At 58.1% G+C, this 26,336-nt stretch overlaps 1 protein-coding gene across 4 annotated transcripts in view; it reads right to left on the bottom strand.

Moving 5' to 3' along the window:
- Positions 1 to 25,232, bottom strand: part of LOC130573565 (tyrosine-protein phosphatase non-receptor type substrate 1-like) — a 27,526-nt gene extending 2,294 nt beyond the window's left edge. Inside the window, exons 1-8 of one of the 4 annotated variants that reach the window (XM_057366059.1) lie at positions 14,915 to 15,026; positions 9,074 to 9,203; positions 2,287 to 2,643; positions 1,755 to 2,069; positions 1,285 to 1,632; positions 933 to 1,031; positions 523 to 547; positions 84 to 123 (exon numbers count right to left, since the gene is read on the bottom strand). In XM_057366059.1, coding sequence (XP_057222042.1) covers positions 84 to 123; positions 523 to 547; positions 933 to 1,031; positions 1,285 to 1,632; positions 1,755 to 2,069; positions 2,287 to 2,643; positions 9,074 to 9,146 — 1,257 coding nt within the window. In that variant the 5' untranslated portion in view covers positions 9,147 to 9,203; positions 14,915 to 15,026. Of the gene's footprint in view, positions 1 to 83; positions 124 to 522; positions 548 to 932; positions 1,032 to 1,284; positions 1,633 to 1,754; positions 2,070 to 2,286; positions 2,644 to 9,073; positions 9,444 to 9,521; positions 9,591 to 14,914; positions 15,027 to 25,118 lie in introns of those variants that run through there. The other 3 variants (XM_057366060.1, XM_057366062.1, XM_057366061.1) reach the window with 3 other exon arrangements.
- Positions 25,233 to 26,336: the final 1,104 nt, after the last annotated feature.

Here is a 26,336-nt window from a genome sequence, read left to right as displayed (position 1 = left end):
ACTGGAGTGAAACCATCACCCTCCATTCCCATCTCCAGTGTCTCTCCTGGCCACTCTCCCTCCCGAGTCCCARGATGACCCACCTGGGTCGTGGCCTCACTGCTTTTCTCTGGTTCATGTAACCTGGAAGGAGGGACAAAAACAGTCAGATGGATGGACCATGCTCTCGCCTCTTCACTTCTTCCCTGTGATGGAGCAGCTGGGGAGGTCAGATGCGAGCCAAGGTCCTTGCAGCTGCACCCAGCAAGACAGGTCCTGAGCACTGGCTCCTGGGCTGATCCAGTTGTCTCTCTGCTGGCCAGAGCCCAGCTCCCACCTGCCTGCTCAACCCCACYACAAACCAAAAATCACCATGGACACAGAATCCCAGCCGGGGAGATGGGCASRGCCTGTGCCCCTGCCTTCTCTTTCRCAARTTTTGGGGATACAGCTYTGTCYCAAACCTGAGGGATTCTGTGGGCTGGATGTGTCCAGCTGAGAGTTCCCACAGGTTACCAGTGACTAGAAAAGATCTGCACTCACCTGGCAGATGGCGAGCTTTTACCTGCTGGAAGAGAAATAGTTTAGAAAWGCAATAATTCAGGGAACAAGACAAATGCCCCATTTCCCTGGGCACAGAGAACACATGCAGAGCCTGTTTCAAGGACAAGGACACATCTTTTCCCAGAGGCAAGTGCCTGCAATTCCCTGGAGTTTCACTCCATTTCTTCCAGGACTGTTCCTGGGGGAGCACAGGAGGTGCAGAGCAGGGCCAAACCAAGCAGAGCTTTCTGTGCAGCCTGCAGCCAACCTGGGCAGCTCTATCCATCACCAGGGCTGCAGCTGCACTGCCAGGAATTWTTGTCCAATGGGGCAAAGTGAAACCCATGTGAAAGAGAGGAAAAAGGGGGTTGGGAGCAGCTGCCTCCCCRCCACACATTGGGCTCCCTTACCCTTGATCTGTTTCGTCCGGATGAGGTACAGAATCGCAGCCACCAGCAGGGCCAGCACGGTGCACACCACAGCCACCACGATGTAGATGAGCAAATTGTCTGAAACATCAATTAAAAGGTCACCTTGGCCAAAAATGTGGCACCCCCCAGTCCCTGCCAGCCTCACAGCTGGGATTGGCCCAGTGATGCACGAAGCACCGAGGACAGCTCAGTGCCTGCCAGCACCACATCTCCCAGCCCCCTGATGTGGAGATTTGGTTCTTCAACTAGATTTTGATGRGGCTTTGAGCTTCCTCAGTGTGTGACACCACACAGCCACCCTGGCAGGCACCCCAACCCAGCTCTGACGCACCCTTGTCCATCTGGAAGCCCTTGCTCAGTTCCCCTTGGGCCGGGTTGGAGATCCACAGGATGGCTGAGTCGTTGACAGGGGCCTGACCATCGTGCACCACCCGGCAGGTGACCAAGGACCCGTTTYTCTCCTCCGTCGCTTGCACCTCCACCTGGCTTCTGAGCTCRAACAAGCCCCGGGAGARCTCTGAYGGCCGGGAGACGTTCTCCACCTTTATCTCCTTCCCATTCTCCAGCCAGGAAACAGCCACGTTTGCTGGGTAAAACTCCTTCACGTGGCAGGTGAAGGTCACGGTCTCATTCACATCAACAGGGCTCAGGTCAGCGCGCACTTCCACACTGGGGGGAACTGGGAAGAGAGGGAGTGCTTGATGTCCCKGGCTCTGCTGCCCACAGGGCACCCTGTACCCATCCCAGRGACYCCAGCYCCACAGGAGCAGGACACCCCAGCACGAGTCCCCCAGCCCTCACCTCGCAGGACTCTGTTGAGCTGATAATTCCCACGCAGCGGGACCGACAGCGTGGAGTGCCGCACCTCACACMTGAGCTCTGAGCGGACATCTGTCTTCTGCAGGGTCACCATGACTGTGCTGGTCATGCTGTAGGATTTCGCCCGCCATTCRGTGAYCTGGGGTGTCTGAGCCGCCAGCTCAGTGTACTTGTCCTTGAACCACTTCACCCCAATTTTTTCAGGAAAGAACCCTCTGGTCGTGCAGGTGAAAGGCACCGACTGCCCCGGCCTCGCTCTCTGCTCCGGCCCGGACACGAGTGGGGAGCTGGGTTTGGCTGTGGGGAGAAGCACGGGGCCATCAGATCAGGCTCTGTGCCCCTGCCCAGCCCTGGCTCTGCCAGGAGCAGAGTCTCCTACAAGGGCACGGAGATGTCCCATGGGATCCTCTCCTGGGACAGCCCCTGAACCCCTTCCCCACCCCTGCTCAACCTGAGCAGAGCCCTCTGGGCTGGGCTGGTTCCCACCAGGAGCTGCTCCATGAGCCCCACTCACCTTGCACAGACACCTCTGTGCCACTTCCACGCTGAAACACCTCATCCACACCAAGGTTATTCTTGCGGTATTTCACACAGTAATAGGTGCCCATGTCCTCAGGCTGAACGTCCCTGATGAGGATGGTGAAGTCTGTGTTGGACTCAGCCACTGCTCTCATCACACGGGGCGGGGGCTCTTCTCTCTGGTCATAGATGGTCTTGTTCCCACTGTCCCAGCCCTTCAGCCACCTCACAGCACCAGGGAAAGCAGCTCCAGATAAGGTGCAGTTCAGGGTAAGTGTCTCCCCCGCTAACACCGATTCCTTGGTCTGGGGCTGGTGCAGTTTGAAGGGCTGACCCGCCTGGGCACCCACACCTGGAATAAAAACACAGCAAGTCTCATCTGGCACCGCACATCCAGACTCCCCACTGTCCCCYGGGACAGGCTGAGCACCCCACTCTGTTAGCAGGGAGCACAGGTGACAGGGCTGTGGCCATGGGCACAGTGCTCTGCCCACAGAGCTCGGCAGCAAAGCTGGACACATCTCTGTTTGGTGACTGTGCTGTGCTCCGTACGGCAAAGTCATGGAGAAAATCCCAGCTGCTCACACCTCCAACATGCCGGGCTGTCTCCCACAGCCACCTGGCTTTGTCAGCCCGGAGAAAGAAGGGCACAAAGGCGGTGCTTCAAAGAGCCAGCTCCCATCACTGATGACACTGCATTTTCTACCCTGAATCTGTCCCATTTCTGTGAGGAATCCCAGCCCTGGTGATCCTGGCAGAGCACAGCCAACCCTCGTCACCAGTGTAAGCCAAGCAGGCACCGTTCCTGCTCAGCAGCAGCCACAGGGAGCCATCACCTCTGGAGCATCTCCACACCATTGCTCCCTAATCCAGTCGCCTGTGCTGCACCTCCCTGCACAGACAGAGAGAAACATCTTGGAAAACTGCCCCTACACATCCAGGGGTTAATTTTATCACTGCTTCCTATGCCACTATAGTTATTGCAATCCAATTCACTAAGATTTCAATCCTGGTCACTGCTTAAAGAAACATTTTTTAAAGCCTCCTGAGGAGAGAAGTGGGGGAGCCACTTAAATCCACCTGTTGGTAACAGGTGGCAGTGGCACCCAGAACCGGTGTCATGGTCACACAGGACCGTTGTGTTTGAGCAGGTAACACTGAGCAGAGTGGGGAGCACGTGCACCAGCACCCCACATCTCTCATTCAGAATCATGGAACCACAGAATTTTTTGGGTTGGAAAAGGTCTAAGACCACCAATTCCAATCATTAAGCCAGCACGGTCAAGCGCACAACCAAACCACGTCCCCAGGTGCCACATTCACACATCTTTGAAATCCCTTCAGGGATGGTGACGCCACCACTGCGCTGGATATCTCTCTTACCTTTCAGTGAAAAGCTTCTCCCCAACATCCACCCTAAACCTCCCCTAGTACAACTTGAAGCCATTTCCTCCTGTCCTGTTGTCATCTGGGAGAAGAGAATGACCTCCACCTGGCTACAGTCTCCTTTCAGGGAAATCCAGGACAGCAACTTCTGCCAAGGCTTCCCTTGGGACACAGCAGGAAAATCTCTGGCTGGCTGCTCCCAGGAGGACCTGCTGTAGGACAAGCTGCTGTGACCCCTCTGGCCACATCTGGCTCTCACAGAGACCAGAGATGATTTTTGGCAGCTGTTAATCCCTCCTGACTCTCAGCAGTATGTGCTGTCCCACAGATGTTCTCACTGTTCCACTGTGTGTGGAATTACTCGATGTCTATGGCCAGAATTACCAGGAGCAGTTTCTCCAGACTGCCCCAGTTAAAAGAAAGCCCAGGGCATGAGTCCACAGCACCCTCAGCCAAAACCTTCAGGCCTTGGTGCTTCCCTTTGAAGCCATGTCAGTGTTAACACAGCAGCAGTATTTGACACCAGAACAAGTTTTTCTCATAAAACAAGCACAGAGGGATGGAGTTGCTTTGTATCACATCCAGATGAGCCATTCACACTGAGCCTTGGTCCTGCACCTGCGAGACAACCCCACATTGCTCAGGGGACACCCAGGGTGTGGGGAGCAGCYCTGGAGCAGAGGCCTCATGCACTCCATGTGCTGAACACGGTSCTGACACAGGACAAACACCACTGGATCCGCTGCTGTGGTATCTCCTGAACTTCTCCATCTCCTGAACTTCTCCTTCGCCCACTGCCGCCAAACCTTTTGCAAGAAATGGTTGAGAAACGCGCAGAGGAAGTTCACAAGCACAGAGTCACCWTCACATCATCCATCTCTCGCCCAACCACTGCACAAAGATGTGACGCAGGCTGGGACGCAGGCTGCTGGGGCCACTGGGACCCTCAGCCAGCAACTGCAGAGACCCCCAGCCCTTCCACGWGCCCAGGAGGGCCACAATGCCARRTCCTGGCTCCAACAAATTGGGCAAWCAAAGCTTGTTAGCRGGTGRCACTCAGCACAGCAAGGRACAAAAGCCCRGTGCGYGGCCACGGGAGCAGGGGCCCAGGGCCAGGCCCCCTCCCCACTGCACACTCTGTGCCCTGTGATGAGCGTGTTACTCACTGCTCCCCCCTGCAATCTTCTGTAAAAGCAATTTCCATGCAGTGGTGGCCCCGGTGTCCCCTTGAGGGCCCCCTGCACTGKGTAGAAGTGCCTGCACCACCCTGCACAGCCCAACACGAGCGAGCTGAGCGCCTCCTCTTCATCCTCCCTCTCTCCATCTGCCCATCTCTCCACGAGGCACGTGGTGTGCTGAGCAGGAAAGCTGGGGAAAGTGCCTGCTTCAGGGCCTCAGAGCTGACCCCAACACCAGACAGTGGCAGGGTGGGCACTGCTCAACACCTGAGTTCATTTCTTGGTTTCAGTGATGGTCTCAGAGAAATGTCCACAGGAGCACTGGGACACTGAGCCCAGCACGGCCAGGTGCCCTGCCTTGGCTGGCTGCCATGCCTGGTATGCAGCAGGGACTCCCCACTGCCTTGGCTCAAGGGTCCTGCCTTCCTGGGACTGCAGGGATTTATCCTCACAAGCTGCAGGGATCTCTCCCAGGGCCTGGATTTGCAGCCAAATGTGCATGGTCTGTATGCATCCCACGTCGGCCAGGCTGCATTCCCTCCTCAGCGGGGCAGCAGTGTGTGAGCACCCTGCCTGCCTCTGTGCCCGGGGATCAGCAGGCACGGAGCATGCTGTCATCCAGGGATWGAATGCAAGGTGCTTTCCTGACTGCTACTGCTCCCAGAGGAATGAGGGAAAAAAGAGCTTCACACTGCCAGCAGCGCTGCCTGTCTGGAGGCTCCACTGGCAGCTCTTGGTCACCGCAGAAAACACTGTCAGGCTCCAGGCAGCCCCTTGGAGAGGATTAAAATGGGGGTTTTGGATATTCTTCCATTTGCTCTGCTGCTTCAGAGACCCTCAGGCAGCTCTGCTCAGATCCCCCCATTCAGGGGTCTCTGATCTGTGGCACACCAGCTCCAGCCGTGATCCAGCACAGCAACACCCCTGCTTGCCCCTCCTGGCCAAGAAGCAGGAGACTCCCAGTGAGCCCTGGCTTCTCCACCTCCTGCCTGCATCCAAAACCCCACACCAGGACCAACCTGATCCCTCCCTGCTCACAACGACCCCAACCCCCCACAGCAGCTCACAGCAATGCCTTTCCCCCCACACCCTGATGGGAAAACACAAAGGGGAAGTCGGCAGAAAACCCCAGAATATGCAAGTTAGAAAATGCAAAGTTTCTACCAAAGCTCCTTTCCTCTTTCTCCCTCAACACAGCTTCTCCTCACACGCAGCAGATGCCTCCCCTCTCCTTCCCCTTTCGAGGTGCTCACCCGATAGGACCGGGAGCACAGCCAAGCTCCCTCCCAGCAGCTCACGATGTGCTTGTGCACCAGGAGTGGGATGCTGGGGGTCTTCATGCCACAAACACCACAATTTCTCACTGCTTCCCACCCGCTGCCACTTTTTTTCTTAGACTTGGATTTCAAACCACCTGGAATTGGAACACGATCCTCTTGCCCCCAAGATCATGGGGAATTTAGGTGCTCTGACCCTGTAATCTGTTCTATCCTACACTCCAGAATTAGCCAAGGGTTTTAGAGCCCTGAAAAGCATCACCTGACAGTTCCCACGTAGGTGGGAGCACCCTCGCAGTGCAGACCCGGAGCACTTCCAGCCCAGAGCAGAGGCAGGAGCATGATCTGCCAGAGCATGCCTCCTTCCCGTTATTTGGTTTAATTTGGGAGCAAAATAATCCCAGCTCTCGCTGCAGCGCAAGTTTTCCATGTCGGTGACACATTTTTTTCTATATTCCACCTTTTGAAGTATTTGATATCGAACAGATTGCAAGAGGCCGGGGTTTAATTCAGGCGAGGCTGCTTGGATGCTTCCTGGTAAAAATAGATTTTTTTCCTCTGAAGGAGCTGGGTAAGGAGCTCTGGGATGGCTGCATGCTCCAGAAACAACGTGCAGCTGGTCACCGGCATCCAAAGCCCCACGGTCACTCACTGAAGGAACAGGCCGATGGGCAGAGGAACCCCAAAATAATCCTGCTGGAATTTCACCTGCAGCAGGGCTGCCAGGGGCGGAAACTAACAGGTGCTGCCTATAAAAGGCCTGGAATCTGCTGTTTAGGGAARGCAAGGAGAGCCCTGGGGATAGCTGATGAGCCCTGAGCAGACCCCGGGGCACTCAGGGAGGTTTGTAGTAAAGGCTGTGTTTTACATCYGTGACATCAGAGGAAGCCTCAGCTCACACGCAGCCACCATTTCCAARCTCCCCTCCTCCAGCATCAGCAGAAATTCCTCCCAAGAGCCAGAGCCCCAGAAGCAAACCGAATTCCCCTTTGGAAAAGGCTCTGGGAAGCACAGCTCAAATCCTCTGTGGAGACACACAGGCATGGAAGGGCTCTGCAGGGCACAGCTTCTCAACRGGGCTTTGCTGTTTGGTTTCCCACATCTCACTGCCTTTTCCCCACAGGAAGGTCTCCTCCAGGACCTTCCCTTTTCCCCTTCACTTCTGCAGAAGCTGTCAGAACAGCCGGCAGCGGGAGCCTGGGCCAACTCTGCTGGAGTTCAGCTTAGTTTGAACCATGGCCCGGGAGGGATTCACCATATGGAAAAAAAGAGACCTGCACTTTTGCACCTAAAATCAGGGATGCAAACCGCTTCACAACTCGGGGCTTTTCACCCCAGGGYGGTTCTTTTCCCACGGCTGGCTCAGAGAAATGGGGTTCTTACTCTAAGACCACATTTAATTAAGTTCAGGAGCTTTGCTGGGGCCATTCTTTCATGCAGGAAATCGCAGTGGCTCACTGGGAAGCCGTGCTCACCGCCAAAGCCTTCTTGGCTCTCAGCAGCCGGAGTTTTCAGTTTGGGGCCAACACTTCTCAGTTGTGATCAGGCGATTCAAAGTGAGGAGTGTTGTGCTGAAAGCATTTGCTTTCTGCCCAAGTTTGCATCCAACTCTTTGCCCAAGTAAAGCTTTGATGGTAAATATTTCAATGGGCTCGGGAGAATGTGGGTTTCCCCAGCGGAACCTGGGCCAGGCTGTTTGTAGTGGGATCTGSCTGGAAGGGGTGGAATTGGAATAGACCAGGAAAAAAGCTCAGCAGCGAGATGCTCCTGAAGATACATCGCTATTGCTGCAGGTTTGCCTCAAAAACCCCATYCCTCCCTTGGCAGGAAAGAGAGCGATTCCTTCGAAATCACCCAAAATGAAACACTCTAGAAAGGAAACATCCTTGAAAGCAGCAGTCACCACAGGGCTTCGTTCCTGGTGGGATGAGAGACTTCCCGCTGCTGGTAAGGGAAGAGAAACAGCCAAGAGCGGCTCACACCGACTGGTCCTTTGCTGTGTCCCTCAGCTTTCACAAGGGACTGGTGGAGCCATGAGCCCCAAGCAGGGCTGGGGCACTCTGAGCCCGAGGTGACACAGGGCTAGGTGGCACAGGGTGCCCGATGGTGTTGCAATCCCACCACTTCAGCGCCCAACAGTTGAGCAGAGAAAGAGCCCACAGCGGGGCAAAGAGAGGGGCAGCAAGAAAAACAAGTTCCTGGCAGAGAAGGCAGACAGCCCTGGCCAGAGCCTCCCCATGCCTGCTCCACTACCATCCCCAAGTGGGAATTCGGGCTGCTTGCTGAGATTCGCCTCACCCATAGCTGGCAGGGGGTGCTCGCACATGGGTGGGAACAACATGCCTCCTCATGCCCCTGCCGAACTCCCTGCCTGCCTGCGAGGGGGAATGTCTGCCTGCCTGCCTGCCTTCCAGTTTGGTTTGAAAGGAGCCGCCGGGCGAGGGCCCCGCGGGAGCCCCTCGGCCACCGCCGCGCTCTAGGTCACCGCAGGAAAGGTCAAACCAACCGTGCGCGGAGAGGCGGCGTCATGTCGGTACCGGAGGTGTGCGGGAGCGGGGAGAGGCGAGGATTGGGGAAAACGGAGGACAGGGAAAGGAGGGACGAGGGGGAACAGGGCAGAGGAGAGAAGCAGAGGGGGGGAAAGGGGAAAAACAGGGCACAGCAGCGAAAAGAGCTGGGTGGGAGGGAAAAGGGAAAACAGGGCAGAAAAGTGGGATGGGAAAAAAAGGGGGAAAAACAGGGCAAAGAAGAGGAGCAGCGCGAGAAAGGGGAGAACAGGGCAAAGTATGGTGGGAGGGAAAAGAGGAAAACAGAGCAAAGCAGAGGAGAGGAGCCTGGTGGGGAAGGAGAGAACAGTGCAGAGCAGGGGAGTAGGGTGAGAGGGAAAGGGGGGAACAGGGCAAGGAGAGGAGCAGGGAAGCAGGCAGGAGCCATGGCTTACCGGGCAGGGCGAGCAGCAGCAGGCAGGGCAGTGCCCAGGCGGTGCGGCCGGGATCCCGGGGATGCGGCTCCATCGGTGCGGGGAGCGGAGCCCGCGGCTTCACAGCGCGGCCCCGCGCCCGGCTCGGCGGCTGGGTTTGATAAATAACACAAATTAAAAAAAAAAAAATAAAAAAAATAAAGGAGCAAAAAGCGCAGAACTGCAGCTGGCGAAGGAAATCGCTGTTCTCAGCCCCAAAATGAGGAAGGAGGCCGGGCTCCCCCCTTTCCCCCCCCGCGGCGGGCGGGCAGCGCACACGCACGCACCGACACGGACCCGCGGCCCCGGCGCCGCCCGTGGGCACCGGACCGGGCTCGGGGCCGCGGCGGGGCCCCGGGCGGGCGCGTGCCCCGGTGCCGCGCGGAGCCGCCTCCCCCCCGCCGCCGCGCCGCCTCCGTTGCCGTGGTACCGGGGAGGGACGGAGCTGGCCCCGGCTACGAGACCCCCTCCGGCTCCCGGCAGCCCCGGTTTAGCGCCGCTTCCCCCGGTGGCGGGGGCGAAGTCAGCCCCGCCCGCCCCGGGGCAGAGTTCTCCGGTCAGCCCGGTGTGCGGCTGCCTTAAGGTGGGCTGGGAGGGGACCCCCGGGAGCGGCAGCCGGCAGCCCCGGGGTGCCCGGTGCCTCTCGGCCGGGCCACAAGGAGGCGGCACGGTGGCCCCAGGGCTGCGGAGATGGGATTGGGATCTCCTCACTGGCCACAGGCTGCCAGTGTGGCCACCGCTTTCAGCACGGCCTCAATAGAGCCCAGCATCCCTGAGCTGGGGTTGGGGTGTAGGAGCACACAGCCTTGGGGGTCCTGAACACCCGGGGACCACCTGGGGCTGAGCCAGAACAGCCCGTGGCAGAGGCACAAGCAGCACACAGCCTTAGGGGGCCCAGATGCTCAGGGACACCCCAAGGGAGCACAGAGGGCTGAGCCAAGACAGCTGTGGCAGAGGCACGGGTGGTGTTTTGTGGGTGCCACAGGGACAGGTGAGCTTGGCCCACCAGGGTCAGGGCCAGGAGAGGACACTGGTGCAGCACAGGCAGGCAGAGGGATGGATGAGGAGGGAGAGGAAATCACTGCACAGCACGCTGGGAGAATGGGGACATCCCCGTGATGTCCCTCAGCGGGAGCCCGCAGCAAGGAAAAGAGAGAGCCTGAGGACACGACAGCTGTAACGGCAGACAGGGCTGAGGAGGAGGAGGAGGGTGTCGGGGTGTCAGCATCCATGGGATTCATGTCCCTGCGCCACCCTGCTTCTCCCTGACACCAAGTCCTTCCCGGGGGAGCCGCAAGGACACATTCTCCCCTGCCTGCACCTGTGACAGCTTCTCCCACCGCCCGTGGGCACTTCAGCCAGGCCGGGCACCTGGGATGGCCGGTGCAATGCTGGCAGCTCCCGGCGCCACCCCACTGTCCCCTGTTCCTAGTCAGGGGTGGGGCGGACACTGCAGAGCAGGAGCTCCCAGCGAACCCAGCATCACCTGCAGCGTCCCCAGCAGCACAGATCACACTGATCAGCACAGATCACACTGACCGCTCTCCCGCACCGGCCAGGCTCCCCGAGGACAGCACTGGGTGCCGTACTGGAGGACCCGCTGCCAGCTCCCCGCTCCTCCCCTCCCTCCCTCCCCAGGCAGCCGCCGGGGCTGTCGGTTTTATTTAGAGCCTCGCACAAACACAGCCGAGATATCTGAAGTGACTTGGCACCGTCAATCTGCGCACGGCGTCCGCCCGCGCATCCCCGGCCCCGCCAGCCGCCCCCTCAGCCCCAGCTACGCCCATGGGGCACATCCAGCCTTAATTTAGCGCTGCTGGAGCCGGGACCAGCTCCCCAGGCTTCTGCACTCTCCTCCCTTTGGGATCCCCCTGCAGCTGGAGGCTGTGCTCAAAGGCTGTGCCCAGCGGAAAAACATTTGTGGCCARACTGTTGGTGGGAAGCCCAGCACAGCTATCATTTTCCTTCACACAGCTGGCCAGAGTGGCCAGCGGGGATCCAGAGGAGCCCTTGGATCTGGCCTTTTGCACATGGCAATAATTGCTTTGCACAAGGATGGGACATGAGGACACATCACTACAATCCACAGGGGATGCAGAGGGAATGCAGAGGACAGGTGCTGAGCTCTGCTCTCTGCTGACCGCTGATAAGGCCCRAGGAGCTGCATGAAGCTCTGTCAGAGGAGTTTGAGGTTGGCTCTTAGGAAAAGGTTCTTCACCCAGAGGGTGTTTGGTTACTGGGACARRCTCMCCAGGTCAGTGATCACAGCCCCAAGCCTGCCAGAGCTCAAAGAGCGTTTGGACAATGTTCTCAGGCACTGGGTAGGATTGCTGGGGTGTCCTGTGCTGGGACAGGGGTTGGACTCTATGATCCATGTGGTTCAGGATATTCAGCGCAGGATATTCCATGGGATTAGCAGTGGTTTATGGAAACCCTGCAGCTACACCACCATGGGTAGTGTATCCCACCCAGCCCAAGTCCAGAAACAGGGATCCTTGGGTTAAGTGAGGCCCAGCAGGAGGGAGAATGCCAGGGACATGCTGCAGCCCTTCACAGCCACCTTTCCTGGTTATTTTTACACGGAAGCACTGTTCCTGGAGGCCTGGTTGGCTTCAGCCTGTCTGGGCTGTTCTCCTCCTTGCTGAAGGTTCAGACAACCTGTTCTGAGGCGATCACAGAGCACAGCCAGCCTTGCTCACAAGCAGCAGCCACCGCAGAGCGCTCGGGAAGGGAAGTTAGAGCTTAAAAAAGCTCTGCAAGAGAAGGTAGCRCACAGAGCAGATGGTGCGGCGCGAGCTTCCCGGGAAGAGCTGCTATTGCTCCCCATTAGGAAGCATATGGGCAGGCTCAGCTGCCTCCCTCCCCTCCTACCCACRGCCCTTCCACTCAGCATCACAGGGGCCCTGCTCCAACACCACAGCTTTGGAGGATACACCCCAGGAGGGCAGGGTCTGCCCTGTGCCGGGCAGGGAACCTGCGGGAGAGGAGGATTTGGCTCCGTGGTGCCTGAGATCAAGGGACAACGTGAGATTTTGGGAGTGCAACTCTACCATCCTCCTCCTCCTCCTGCACAGAACACCCACGGCGAGCAGGAGGCTGTGGCGCTGCTTGGCAGGGCGGGCAGAGCTGCCAGGCTCTCTGTGCTGCCAGCGGGCACCCAGGCTGTGCTCGCTCTGCAGCTTCAGCTCAGAACCCACACTCCTGCAGGGAGGATTCCCGAGACCCTGGGGGATTCCGGAGCTTGGCTCTCCCTGGCCCCAGGAGCTGGGCAGCAGCCAGCATGGGGACGGGGCAGTGTTTCAGAAAAGCTTTTCAAGAATAAGTTGGTTTTCACAGCTTTGAGGCACAGTGAGGAACTCACAGTACGCTGCCAGCACGTGTTTGGGGAAGGCACGTGCTCCGTGTGGTGGGGCTGGGCCAGGCTCAGCCACTCCCGCAGGTTTGGGGGGGCTGGGCAGGCAGGGGTTTGTTCCCCTTCCCTATTCCCAGCCAGGACCGCGGGCTCAATGTGCTTTTTGCATTCCCTCATTTCCAGCAGGGCAGCTCTGCATGGACAGCAGAATCTGCTCCCTCCCAAGAGGAGGTTCTGGGATCCTTCCACACACAGGGACCCCAACCAGGGCAACAGCACCCCATCTCCTGCAGAGCCTGGCAGCATCCAGAAGGAACAATTACAACCTTGCCAGGATCATCCCAGTGGAAAGTCTTGCAGCACTGGTTTTRCCCAGACTGTTCTTTCATCCCTTARTCATCTGCCTGTCTGATCCTCTCCCAGCCCCATGGCCCACGGGGACTGTGCTGTCTCACTTGGCTGGAGGGGCTTCACAGGGGATGGAGATGGGAGAGGTTCTGYTCTCCCCCCTGCAGGGCCAAAGCTGTTAATGAATCACATTTCACTGAGGATGAGGTGATTGCAGCCTTCCCTGACTGGGACTTTGTCCCTTATGATCCCTGCTCCAGTATGGGATGATCCAGGGGGAGAAGGACCAAAAGCCTGACTGAGTATCCACATCACTCCAGGACACAGCCGTTATCCCAGAGGGCTCAGTCCACCCTCAAAACCCAAACCAGCTTAGGGATAAACAAAAAAAACCCAAAAAACAAACACTGATACTTTGGACATCAGCCTGGAAAATACCCCAAACTCAGCATTTGTTTTGGGGCTGTGGGCACAGAGCCATACCCAAGAACCTGCAAGCAGCCAGCACTTGTGTGAACCTCCACAATAATGACTCAATGGTCTTAGAGGTCTTTTCCAACCTCAAAGATTTCTTGATAAATCCAAATAACGCAGCACTGAGCACGTGGAACTGCAGGAACTCAGTGCCCTGGGGAAACTCAGGGCCAGTCCCAACCCCAACCACCTCCCAACCCAGACCYAGCACCCTGAAAGTGCTACTTTCACAGCTCACCACAACACAACACCCTRTGGGACCACATCAGAGCACTAGGCCCACACAAGGTCTATTCTGTCACCCACAAGCCCATGCAGCCACAGAGCAGCATGTTCACCCATCTATCCTCCAGTTTTAAAACCAAATTTCAAGATCCCTCTGCTTACAATCCAAGTGTACACATTCCACAGCTCTCCCCCTCCCCTCTCAGGCTTCAGTCAGCACCCAAAGAGAGCTTTCAGCTGGGAGAAAAARCACACAAATGTCTCCTGAAGCGGGGAGCACCAATTACACTGCTGATATTTAGGGCTTCCAGCACAGCAAATGGAGCTGCAGCTTCATTAGGTACCTTGCCAATTTAATCCAAGACATCCAGTACAGGGGAAGCTTAAATTAGTTTGTCTCATGTTAACTTATAACAAGCAATATGTTAACGTGGGGATGGTTTTTCATGGACTGTGACCCAGGGAAGGGGTACCCAGAGCCCTCCCAAGAGGGATTTAGGGAGGGAGATGTATCCTACCTGTCTCCTCATACTCCTGGGACTGCATCCACCACCATGAGCACCTGCAGCTGGGGAAGGGGTGTACCCCATCACCCCCTTATATGGGAGAGGTCCTGGAGAGGATGATGAGGCACTGGGGCCTTGTTAAGGCTGTGATTGGCAGGAGAAAGGTGGGGGTGGGCTGTGGAGGATGCTCTSTGAGCAGCCTGAGCATGGGCTTTGCCCCTCACCTCTTGAAGGGGGTTATGGGAACTGCCTGCAATTGTTTTGCCAAGCTTTTATTGGGTGATTTAGGAGTTAGAGCTGAGTTGTTACAGCTCTCTCATCTTTGTTAGAGCTCTCAGGCCCAGTTGGTGCAGATTGTGTGTGGGGATGAGTGGGGTGGAGGTGAGGTGCTCTCTGGCATGGGGGATATTCCGAGGAGGCTCCTCTGTGCACCCTGGCCAGACCCACTGCCTGTTTCTGCCCCCTCCTCGGGGAGCAGGACTCCAAATCATAGCCTGCTTAATTTTAATGTCCTCTGCCACTGAATTAATCCCCAGCATTGCCAGGATCAGCTGGTTCCCTCCAAATGACTTTGAGAGAGGACGAGGGAGGGATACAGCACTGCCTGCCCACGCTGGGCTGTGTTGGGTTGGAGCGATGCTCCGAGTGCCCTGGTGGCATTCACACGCTGTCACCCTGTGCTTCAGCAGTGGCAGCAGAGCCCAGACACTGTCAGGCCACCCACCACCGTCACAATGTCCCCCACTGTCTGCCAAGCAAGAAGGAAAACGCACAGGCTCCAGCAGGGGCCGTGTCCACAGTGCAGCTCTCCCATGCCAGGGCAGTGCTGTGCCCCCAGGCTGTTCCCACCCGCCAGCAGTGCCCCGGGGGACACAAACCGGGTGATTTGGCCGGGCTTCCTTAATGCAGCACACTCACACAGGCTGGGGGAATTCCTCACGGCTGTGTCAGAGCAGGAAAGGTGGCTTATATCCTGTGCCTGGCCTGGAAACGGCCCTGGCTGACCTGAGGCGAGGGGTTTTAGGGTAAAACTGCTGACAGACTGGGAAAACCCGCCGGCAGGCTGGGCTGGGAAGGACGGGGCTGGCAGTGCTGGCGCCTGTGCCCAGCAGGGCTGAGCTGACCTTTGCTGGCCCAACAGGATCCTGCCCCTTGTCCCAGAGAAGGGTTTGCTCGCTGCTGTGGGTCTGCAACACGTACACAGCACTGAGCTGCACAGGAAGCAGTGGAGTGACCATCCCTGGAAGCGCTCAAAAAACACACAGATGTGTCACTTGGGGACATGGTCAGTGGTGGGGGAATGGTTGGACTTGATCTTAGAGGGGCTTTTTCAACCTTAACTGATGACAGGGACCAGGGCACAAGAGAGCCCCCACTCAGGACAGCTCACCAGGGRCACAGGGAGGCCGCAGTCCCACACCCTTTGTGCCAGTGGCTGCAAAACTGCGGAGACATCTGTGCTGTCTCTCTGGGSTACAACTGGACTTGTCCCAGTTCTGGGAGCCTTGGTGCTGACCCTGGGACCCTTCTCAGCCCCAGGAGCCAAGGTGCTGTGGAGGAGGAAGTGGCAGGGGGGTGGGGTGGGCAGGGCAGGCAGGGGCTGGTGGAGAGCTCCAGCAATGCAGGGAGGTTTCAGGGCTGGGTGTTAATCATTAATGGGCTCCTGGGAGCTGTTTGAACCAAAGCCTCCCTTCCTGCTCTGGAGGGGGAATTTCTGCACTGTGCTGGCTCATGGGGATGTGGTGGCAGTGCCAGCAGCCAGATCCCCCAGCACACAACCAGCCACATGGAGCGATGCTGGAGAAGACCTTGGTSTCCCCTTGGCGGTACCACCAGGACTGTGGTGGAGCTCAGAGCTCAGCCAAGGGAAGAGCGATATCAATCTCAGTTTTCTAATGCCAGTTGTTGGTTTGGTTTTTTTTTTTTTTCTGCATCCTCTCCAAGTTCTTTGTTGATTGCAAATCGTTATCATGAAAGCGCATCCGAGGCTGCAGCAGCAGATAACGCTGTGCTGCCGGGCTGGAGGCTGGAGCTCATCGAGGCTGTGCTGCCTGAGAGTCCTGCGGCAGCTGTGGATGGAAATAAAACTGCTAACGTGGGGGATTGATCATGTTCAGCCAGCTCAGCCCATTGCTTCCTGCTTGGCAGAGCCCTTGCTGGGAAGTGCTAAAGTCCAGGCTCTGAGGTGTGTTTGTGCTGTGAGACCCTGGTATGTGGGCATTGCCAGAACGATGACTCTGTTCCTCATGGGGGGCTGAGACACGGCACATGAGGTGTAGGGGATCTGGTACAACCCCATGKCACCCTGTACTATGAAGGGACATTGTGGGTCCAGCAGTGGGGTTTCATGGGGTCCTTTGTGACAGTGGCAGATCCRATGGCTCACGGTGGGAATGGCACAGCTGCTGGGATGCCCTGAAACATCCAGACCCAGCCCTTRGAAAAGGATGCCGACCAGCCCTCAGGGCCATCCACAGCCCTGCTGCCAGGCTGTCCCTGTGGGGATTGTCCCCATGTTGTCCCCACAGCAGCCTCAAGGCTCAGGGGCCACATGCCAGAGCTGTTGGCTCTTTATTTTGGCCCTGTTGAGAGCACGCACATCCACACTGCCTGATCCAGAGCTGCCAGCCCTGTGGGGCTGGAGCTACTGTGGCCCCGCTGCTGGAGGCTGGAGAAAAAAACACTTTTCCAAGCAGTTTGTGTTGGTTTGTCTTTTTTTTTTTTTTTTTTTAAGTTGAAAGGCAACAAAAATCTGGAGGATTAATTTTGGCTCGGCAGGATCCACCATGCTCCCTGTGACTACATCGCTCCAAGGGGCTGGCCCTGATAAGGAGCTGCAAATCCGAGCTGCCAAGTGCTGCCATCCCGCTGGAGCCTTGGAGGGGGATCAGGGATTTAGAGGGTCTGTGTGATGTCTAACAGGTTTAGAAAATATTGCCAGGGATTATCCACTCGCTTTGGTGACCGGAGACCTCTGAGCCGCTGCAGACGCCGGCACCGGCTGATGCCTGCTGAGGAAGAGCTCCTGCATGCGGGAAAACTGATCTGCGTGTGCCTGTTTGCATTCGTGTGCGTGGATGTGCGGCAGTGCCGGCTCTGGGGCGGGCTGTGAATGCGAATGGGGCTGGTGGTCCCCGGACACYGCGGGCCCATGAGCCGTGCCCGGCTGGGTCTGGTCTGCCAGCCCCGTGCTGGGTCTGGGGTGCTCCATCCTTCGCTGCGCTGCAGCCCTGCAAAAGCAGCTCCTGACCGCCAGCGTTAATGATATCCACCCAATTAGCCCAGCCTAGCCCCAAGGATTAGCGGATGCAATCATCATCCCAAGGCGTAAGCAGTTAACGCTGCTAATTAGTCATCGCGCGAATCCCAGCCCAACCACAAACCGCAGCGGCCGCGGGAGCCGTGGGCAAGGGGAGATGCCCACCCAGCCGGGCTCCGGGAGACGGGAGCTGTTTACGGAGAATTTGCCGGGCTCGGGGATCCGTTATTTTTACACGTTGCCATAGCTACTGATACCATTATAAAATTAAGCCCGAACCATGTGGAAGAAATGGAACTGTCAGAAGGAATTATTTTCAGGAGCGCGTTGGGGGTCCGAGCCCTGCCTGGGGCGAGGGGCCGARCCCAGCGGGGTGAGGGGGTCCCGGCTGGGGGCAGCTGCATCCTGCCCACGGGCACGTCCCTGGAATGAGGCGCCGGGCAGGCTGCGGAGCTCCGGGATCGCCTGGAGCCACGGGCGCCAGCACAGCYCCTCCGGGCTGGCAGCATCGCTGGGCACGTCCAGGGCGAACAAAAGCCCGCTGAGAGGGAGCTTTCAGCCCGTGCTGTGCTCCCTCCCGCAGCGCCTTCTTCTCCTGCCTCTCTCAATATTTTTCGCTTTCCCTGCACTTCTCCGCAGAGGGATGCTTGTGCCGGGCTCAGGGCGCAGCCAGCGCTGGGGCCACGGCCAAGCAGAGCCATAATTTAGGGTCGCTCGGTGCTGAGAGGAGTGGGGAGTGCCACGGACCYCACAATGTGTGTGCTGGGGAGCTCCCTGAAGGGTTTCCCTACCCTGAGCTCTTCTCACTGGACAAAACCCTCTGGAGCATCCCCAGGAGCAGGCACAGCTCACTCAGGGTAAAATATCCATGTTGGGGGGAACAGAGTCATTCCAGCGTGACAGCAAGAGCTGATTGAGCATGAAGAGCCCAGGATCCCCCTCCTGCCCACCCTGGGACCCTCACTCGGGCGCTGGCAGGACCYGGCACTGCAGCTCGATCCGCCCTCCCCGTGCCGGCTCCAGAGGGTGATTGTCCCTGAGCAATGTCCCGTCCAACACTGAAAACACAAAGTCTTTCTTAAGCACTGGATGTTCCTGCTTGTCCCACGGCCCTGGAAACCCCTCTTTAATCACTGCCAGAGTCTTGGCCTCACGGTGTCCCGCAGTGAAGGACCGCACAGGCCAAAGGAGTGCTGGCCACAAAGGATGTGCGTGACGCTTTTCATTTTCACTGCCTGCTCCCTCCCACTGTGATTGAAGAGATGAAGAATGGCCATAGGGCAGGCCCCCATCCACCCCACACCCCTTCAGCTCCAGGGATTTAATGAAAATTATTCCAGGTTGGCCAGAGAGGCTCCCAGTAGCAATAACAATTATAGCACAACATCCTACAAGACACCAGGGACAATCCACATCCTCCAAACACCTCCAGCTCTCCTCAGCCTGAAGCCCTGATCTACAGCCTGGGGGTCCCACTTCTGTTCATGGGCATGGCTGAGTAGTTCCTGGGAGTCCATCTCCTCCCTGAGCATCCTGGGTGTCCTGAAGCTGCGGGGTGGCTGTCCCATATGCCAGCTGTCACTGGGGCTGTGCCTGGGGGGCTGGAGAAACCCCCATTTTTCTGGTGAGAGCCCTCACTCCATCAGGAGCCCGGGAGAGGATGAGGCTGGCAATGAGGCTGTGGCACAGAAACAGTTCCTATGACAACCCCAAATCCCAGACCTGTTTATCCCCTTTGGTGAAAATCCACAAAAACCGTGAAACCAGGGAATAAGACTCAATAGTAAGATGTGAAATAAATCAGGACCAGTGTAAAACATGTCACAGTTTTACTCTGGCTTCATTCCTTTCCAAGGAAAAGCCTGAGAAACAGGGAGATGTGAAGGGGTGACTAACAGGTTCAGAACTGGAGGGAGCAGGATCCAACAGTTCAGAATCCCAAGATTTCTCCCTCCTGTTCCCTCCTCTTGCAGCAGCCTGGCCCAGGGCAGCCAGCAGGCACAAGCAAGACCTGTGGGGCATTTGGGAGGACAATCAAAGTGTCTTGGAGACCCTCTCCCTCCAACCCCCTCAACAGACCCAGCTGCTCCTCCAGCTTCTCTTGCTGCTCCCTGCTGGCATCCTGGCACAGGGTCCCCGTGGCATTGCCTGCTCCCCTTGGTATCATAAGGTCCCTATGGCACCACGGTGTCCCCATGCCATCACTGGGTGCCTGTGGCATCGTGGGGCCCTGTGGGGTCCCCGTGGCATCTGATGCTCTTAGACCTGTGCCTGAGTGATGCTGATGTGCAGAGGGACTGGGCTGTCTCTCCCTGGGGATGGATATGTGGCCACTATGGCGTCACAGTTACTGGGACAGGGATGGGGGCAGGGATGGGGACAGAGCAGGGGCACAAGGGTGTCCTGGACAGAAACAGCCACAAACCATGCCCTTGGCTGAAGCTGCTCTCCTGTCAGACACTGGGAGGGGACCAGCTGGAGCAATGCCTGCTCCTGGAGACACAATATCCCCTGGGCAYGCATCCCTGTGACAGACACTGCCACTGTGGAGGGTCTCTGCTTCTCATCGCTGAGCTGGAGCACCCCAGGACAGGCCACAAGGCATTTRTCCCTGTCTCTCCCTTTTTCTCCTTGCCCAGCCCTGGCTCCAGCACAGCTCAGCATTGTCCCAYTCCCCACGAGTGCAGCCAGCCCTCTCCTGTCCCCCAGGACACGAGGGACACACCTGCATCCTCCCGTTTCAGCCGGCCCATGTATTAGCTGCGACCATACTCCGCGTTAATTAAATCACTGCTCCCCTCCCCTCGCTGCCCGGACCAGCCCCTTCCATCAGCCACACTCTCCTGGCTAATTGCTCCCTGTTGCTGTTTTCTGTCCCAGAATCATGCTCCCCCTTGGGCTGGCACAGCCCATGCCTGCCACTCTGGCTCCATGGCACAGCATGGCACAGCATGGCACACACCCTGTCACACACCACGGCACACAGCATGTCACACAGCATGGCACACACCATGGCACACACCGTGTCACACACCCTGTCACACACCACGGCACAGACCATGGCACACACCGTGTCACACACCCTGTCACACAGCATGGCACGCACCATGGCACACACCACTGCCCGCAGGCCCTGCCAGCTCTCTTGTCTTGCCACCTCCAGAAGACATTTCCAGGAGCAGTTCAGATGCCAGTTCAGCCCCCAGGCATCCCCTGCTGCCCAGAAACCCATCACAGTGCATCCCAGCTCAGCTTCCCCAGCCCTTTTCCTTGCCTTTGCCATTTCAAGAGGTTCTGGCTCCGGGCTCACGCACCATGCAGAGGAGCAGCCCAGCTAAATGTGGCATGGCACCACCCTGAATGTCCACGCTCAGGGACACAGCTCAAAACCTGTTTGAAGCCAGCATGTCCTCTCTCCCCTGGGAYAGCAGCTCTCTCCCAGCACCCATCCAGGCACYACCTCCGCTCTGCTGAAGTCCCTGRTTGTGGCAGAGRAGGAGCCTGACGGGCACCASCACCAACCCCAGCATTGCCCTGTGCACCCCCAGCCATGGCAGCTCCTGACCTCCCACACACCTCCCACAGCAGGTCACTCAGTGGGATGTGACAACCAGCAGCACCAGGAAAACACCACGGATGAGCAGTGAATCCACAACCCCAGCCTTTCCTGGTGCTGCCCCCCGAGCGAGGCTCTGCTCCCCGGCACRCTCCTACCTTGTGTCCGTGCCCAGGCGCTTGTTTGTGCTTTCACTGCCGGCACACCCCAGGCTGGTGGCTTAAAGGATTTTCCTTTAATAACCACCAAATCCCTCCCCTGGGCAGTAAGCTGCAGACCTGGGTCCTCTCCTAGTTGCGGAGTGCTCCACCGTGTTCTGCTCACTCACTGCTTTGCATATGCTCCTATYAAACTGGATTTCCCCCCTCTGATTCAGCCCAGCACTTAAAAAGCCCTAAATCCCCTTGAATTTCATTTCCCCTGGTCCTCGAGGTCTTTCCCCAGTTTCGGTCTCACCCACATATTTTACATACTCCCGTTCACAGCTTTGTTGTGAGATTCCCACCAGTTTTGGTGTTTTGATGCTGTCCCTGTGCAGAGCCTGGACAATCCACGTCCTGCTCCTCTGAGCAGCCACTGCCTCAGCTGGGAAATGATCCATGGCACAGTCATGGTTTCACTCGGGAAGCGATGCTGGAGGAGATTTCATCAGCACCCCCACCCACAGCCCCCCASTGAGGGAGCCAGGCTGAGATCAATCCCTGCACCCCTGCCCTGGCAAACTCACCTCCACCACCACCATGCCCACAAGATGCTGAGTGTCCCCAAGGTATCCCTGAGAAAGGACTGACCCCAAACTGTCCCCACTTCACACCCCCAAAGCAGGGAACTCTTACTCAGTCGTGCAAATGAGTTTCTGTCCMCACAAGGATCTCCCTCCCAGCCCCGCTCCCCTGGGTCACACTGTCTTGTTTCACTTCTCTTTCCTGATTTCACAGAAAGATGCAGATAAAGCTGAAAACTGGTAACTCTATCAGCTTTCAAGGTCRCAGGCGGTGGTGAAGCAGAAGGTTCCTCTGCCTGGAAAGCCTGTTCCAGCCTCAGTTCCTCCCACCAAGGGGGCTGCTGGGGCCACACGTGGTTGGAGTTGAGCTGCCACGGCTGGGAGGTGGGTGGGTGGGTGGGGGGTTGCATGTGGCGATTGGGTGTTGCTGGATGTGTCCAGTGTGGAGTGTGATCTGCAGCTTCCTGCCATCACCACCTCTGCCCTCTGGCTCCCTGCTTCCCGTGGAGGTGGGCACTGAGCACATGGGCACAGAGCAGGGAATGTGCATGGGGCAGATGTGCATGGGGCAGATGTGCATGAACCCGCTGGCACTGGAGCTGGAGATGGGCATGGGCCAGGGGAAGGGGCAGAAGGGCTGGGTGGTACCAACTGCCCTGGCTTTAACAGCAGCACGGGGGTCTGCAGGGGACACACATCCCCCCAGGACCCTGCAGGACCATCACCACTGCTCTCGCTCTGAGTACAGGAGCACCACACAGCACGGCTGTTTGCTGGCTTTAATGAGGGTGGTGACAAGGTAACACAAATTATGGGCCTGTGAGCTGGGAAAGGGCTGATGGAGACCCATGCTGGTGGACACAGGCAGGTGTGAGGTCCTCCCGGTGTCATCAGCACCAAACAACTTGCACAAAGCAGAGGTGCTTGGCCTTGTGGTCTGATCTTGTGGTTGAGATGGCTTCCAGGTCCTGGCAGAGCTCCTTTGAGATGAGAGCACAGCGAGCACGGCGTGCTGAGCTGAGATTGGGGTGAGCCAGGCAAACAGCTCTGCTTCTTTACTGTGCCCTGCAGAAACATCCCCGCTTCCTCCCCGCCACGAGCTGGCCTCACAGGCAGCAGGGCCACGCGTCACTTGGCAGCTACCCTGAGGCTGGCATACTCGGTGGGGGCTGTGCCCGGGCTCCTGCCGTGCCGTGGGGCCGGGGGCAGGGGCTGCAGGTCGGCGTAGTGGATGTCGTTCTCCTCCTTGCTGCTCTGCTGCAAAAGCACACACAAATGGGGAATRCTGCCACAAGGAAAGCCTCTCAAAAATAACCCTAAATCACAGAGTTGGATGTGACTCACAAGGACCACCGAGACCACCTCCTGGCACTGCACAGGACACACCAAGAACCAGTTTTAAGCCAGGCTGGTGATGCCACAGCTGCAGAGGTGGCCCCGTGCTGGGGTGTTAAATGTGTGGGGGCTACCTGCAGGCAGCTGCTGTGCCCCTGGCCCCATGCTCTTGCAGAGCTCCTGCAAGCTGGGGCATTGGCATGGAATGTCCCCATATTCACAGCTCACTCTTACCTGGCTGGRCAGGTGGGAGSTCTCTGCATCCAGGACTTCGCTGCRGGGGGAAAGGGTGTCCATTAGAACTAAAGGAAGCAGGGTCCCCTCCCCACCCAGCACAGCCCTCAATTTCCCTCCCAAAATTCAGCAGGATGCCCCTGCTGAAGGCAGAGAAGAGGGACAAAGCACTGTCTGTGTGCCTGGGCTGGGCTCTGACACTCAGTGAGGGGCTGCAGGGATCTCCTTGGTGCTGGGTGCTTCTACCATGAGCTTCCGTGAAACACAGTGAGAAGCAACAGAACAGTGCACCTGTGACTAAAGGACCTTTTGTGGGGAAAATTACTGCTCCAAACAGGACAGGAAGCCATGATAACGCAGATGGGTAAGACAGTTTGCTCATTTAAGGGTGCGGAATGAAGAGGTGGTGAGTACAAACCTGGGGGTGCTGGGGGTGCCTGCACAGCACCGCAGAGGGACGGAYGAGAAGCTGCCCATGGCCACTGGCCCAGCCGGGCACGGGCTGCCCACCCTGCCTTGGCGCTTCCTCCTGAACATGCAAAGGGCGACGAAGAGGCCGAGGAGGAGGAGGAGGAAGCARACAGCTGCAGCCACCATGCCGGGAACCAGGGCTGTCTCTGTGGAGGCAGAGGCAGAGCAGGAGAGGGTGGGGGGTGTGGGACAGAGCAGGACCTCGCTGYGGGCAAGGTGGGGCTGTGGCATGGGATCCCTGGGAGCAGCATCCCCCTGGGCTGTTACTCACCATACACAGACACYTCTGTGCCACTTCCATGCYGAAACACCTCMTYCACACCAMGGMYYSCCTTGCGGWATTTCACRCAGTAATARGTGCCMAYRTCMTCGGGCTGAAAGTCCCTGATGTGGATGGTGAAGTCTGTRTTGGAYCCAACCACTGCTCTCATCACACGRGGYRGGGGCTCTYCTYTCTGGTCATAGATGGTCTTGTTCCCACTGTCCCAGCCCTTCAGCCACCTCACAGCACCAGGGGGAGCAGCTCCAGACGTGGTGCATCTCAGGGTGAGCGTCTGCCCCAGTGCCACCGACACCTTGTCCTGGGGCTGGTGCAGCTCGAAGGGCTGACCCGCCTGGGCACCCACACCTGGGCACAGAGACAGGAGGGGTCAGGGATRAGCGATGGGGGAGGCTAGGGCTGGCTCATGGGTAAAGCAGCCCCACTTGTCCCTGGTTTGCAGCTGAGAGATATCCTGGGATKTGGCAGAGACAACATGCAGGCACCAGGAGGAAGAAAGTCCAGTTCAAAATGGAYAAGGGGCAAATCTGAAAAATGAGCAGGCTGCCAAGGGCAGTGGTGGAGTCACCATCCCTGGAGRGACTTAAATGACATGTAGATGTGGCAGTTGGWGACAYGRTTTAGTGGTAGYYTTGGCTGGGTTAATGGCTGGACATGAGGATTTCAGAGGGCTTTTGYAACCCAAACGGTTCTGTGATTCTATGATTTGATAAATCTACATCCTGTTCTGTCACTTGCAGGAGGTGCTGCAGCTGCCTGGAGGCCAGAGAGGTGCAGAGRGAGCCAAGGGGAACTCCAGCAGGAAAAACTCCTGAGTCCTGTTAAACATTAACACCCTGGYTCTGTTCCACACCAGCCAGGATCACCAGGGCTCTGTGAGGAATTGGGGTTCAGAGCGAGGAGCCAGACAGGAACCAGTGTTCTGGTCAGGCATGTGCAGCCCTGCAGCCCAGCACAACCTCCCGACCCCTCCTCGTCCCCAAACTCCTCCTGCCTCCCCAGACGCCTCCAGTCCCCAAACCTCTGCTGCCCAAAGCCCCCGACATGTTCGGCAGCGGCGCGGCGGGGCTCAGCTCGGCTCTGTTCATTCCCGGGGCTGGGCTCTGCACTCTCGGGGACGCTTCGCCACCAAAAGGTGCTCGGGGAGGGATCACCCTCCGCCCTGCCCGGAGTTAATCTTCGCCCCCCACTCGCGTTAATGACCGGTGGCACACGAAGCAAGGAAGCTCCGAGAGGCTCCGGGGGGCCCCGGTTCCGACTCACCCGAGAGCCGCCGCTGGACGGGGCTGCGCTGCGCGGGCAGGAGCGGAGCTGCCGCCGCGGCCATCGGTTCTGCCCAAACTTTGGGAAGGAAAAGGGGAAGCGGGACAGGAAATGGAGGCGAGCGGGTGRTTAACGCTTTGGTGTCTGCCTGGGGCGGGCATCACCCTGCCGAGACCCCGGCGGGCATCACCCCCGGCGAGCATCACTCCCGCGCTGCCCGGAGCCGAGGGGCTGCTCCGAGCTCGGGGCGGGGAGCGGCTCCGCATCCTYCCCGGTTTGCTGAGGGGCAGGAGCGCCGGGGCTTCGCGGTGTGGAGCGATGCACCCGGGCCCAGCTCTGCACCACCAACCCATGGGAGACACCATCCCGCACTGCGATCCTGCTGGAGAGGGATGGGTGTCACCCTGACACCTCGGGGTGCAGAGCCACGGGCTGGGTGTGGGGGAGCGTGGGGGATCAGCGCCCCTCTCGCTGGCTGCTCAGCGCCTGTGGCCGTGGCTGTGGCACACATCTGAGRGGAAAGTGGGGTAGACATCGCCATTACGGACCAGCCTGGTGACAGGAGATGATGTGGACATTGGGAAGCAAGTGGGACATGACTGCATGGAGGAACTGGGCTGTGGTCGCCCCTTTCCTTCCCCTTTGCTGGCTGAGAGTCCAGCACCCTGATAAAGCGAGCCCAGACCAGCTGAGTCCAACGGAGCTGAATCGAGCTGAGCAAAGCCCAGCCATCAGGCAGCAAGAGGTGGGAATGCCCACGGCTCCAGCGATGCAGGCACTGCCTCTCGTGTGCCTGATGCTGCTCCTGCTCTGCAGAGTTCGAGGTAAGTGGAGCCTGCACAGCCCCAGCACATTTCCCGTGCACACTTTCCCACRCTGCTGGCTGGACAGTCCTTCCCTGTGCCCGTGGGTATCTAGGGCTCTCCTCTTGCTGCCTCCCTTCCAGCTTGCTTTTATCCCCAGACAAGGAGTKTGGTTTACTCCCCAGGCCTGCTCCATCCCATAGTCCTAGCAGCCCTGGGTTACAAAGGACAGGAATATTTCTCTGTCACTTCTCCGAGCTCAGGGCTGGGGTCTGACCATGATTCATGCTGTGCAAGGGGGGCCCTTTTCTRCCCCAAACCCTCCTGTCTCTGTGCCCAGGTGTGGGTGCCCAGGCGGGTCAGCCCTTCAAGCTGCACCAGCCCCAGGACAAGGTGTCGGTGTTAGCGGGGGAGA

Source organism: Malurus melanocephalus, unplaced genomic scaffold, assembly GCF_030028575.1.
Source record: "Malurus melanocephalus ecotype Western Australia unplaced genomic scaffold, MMel_1.1 scaffold_59, whole genome shotgun sequence".
NCBI lineage: Eukaryota > Metazoa > Chordata > Aves > Passeriformes > Maluridae > Malurus > Malurus melanocephalus.
This window is presented reverse-complemented; position numbering and strand designations above follow the sequence as displayed.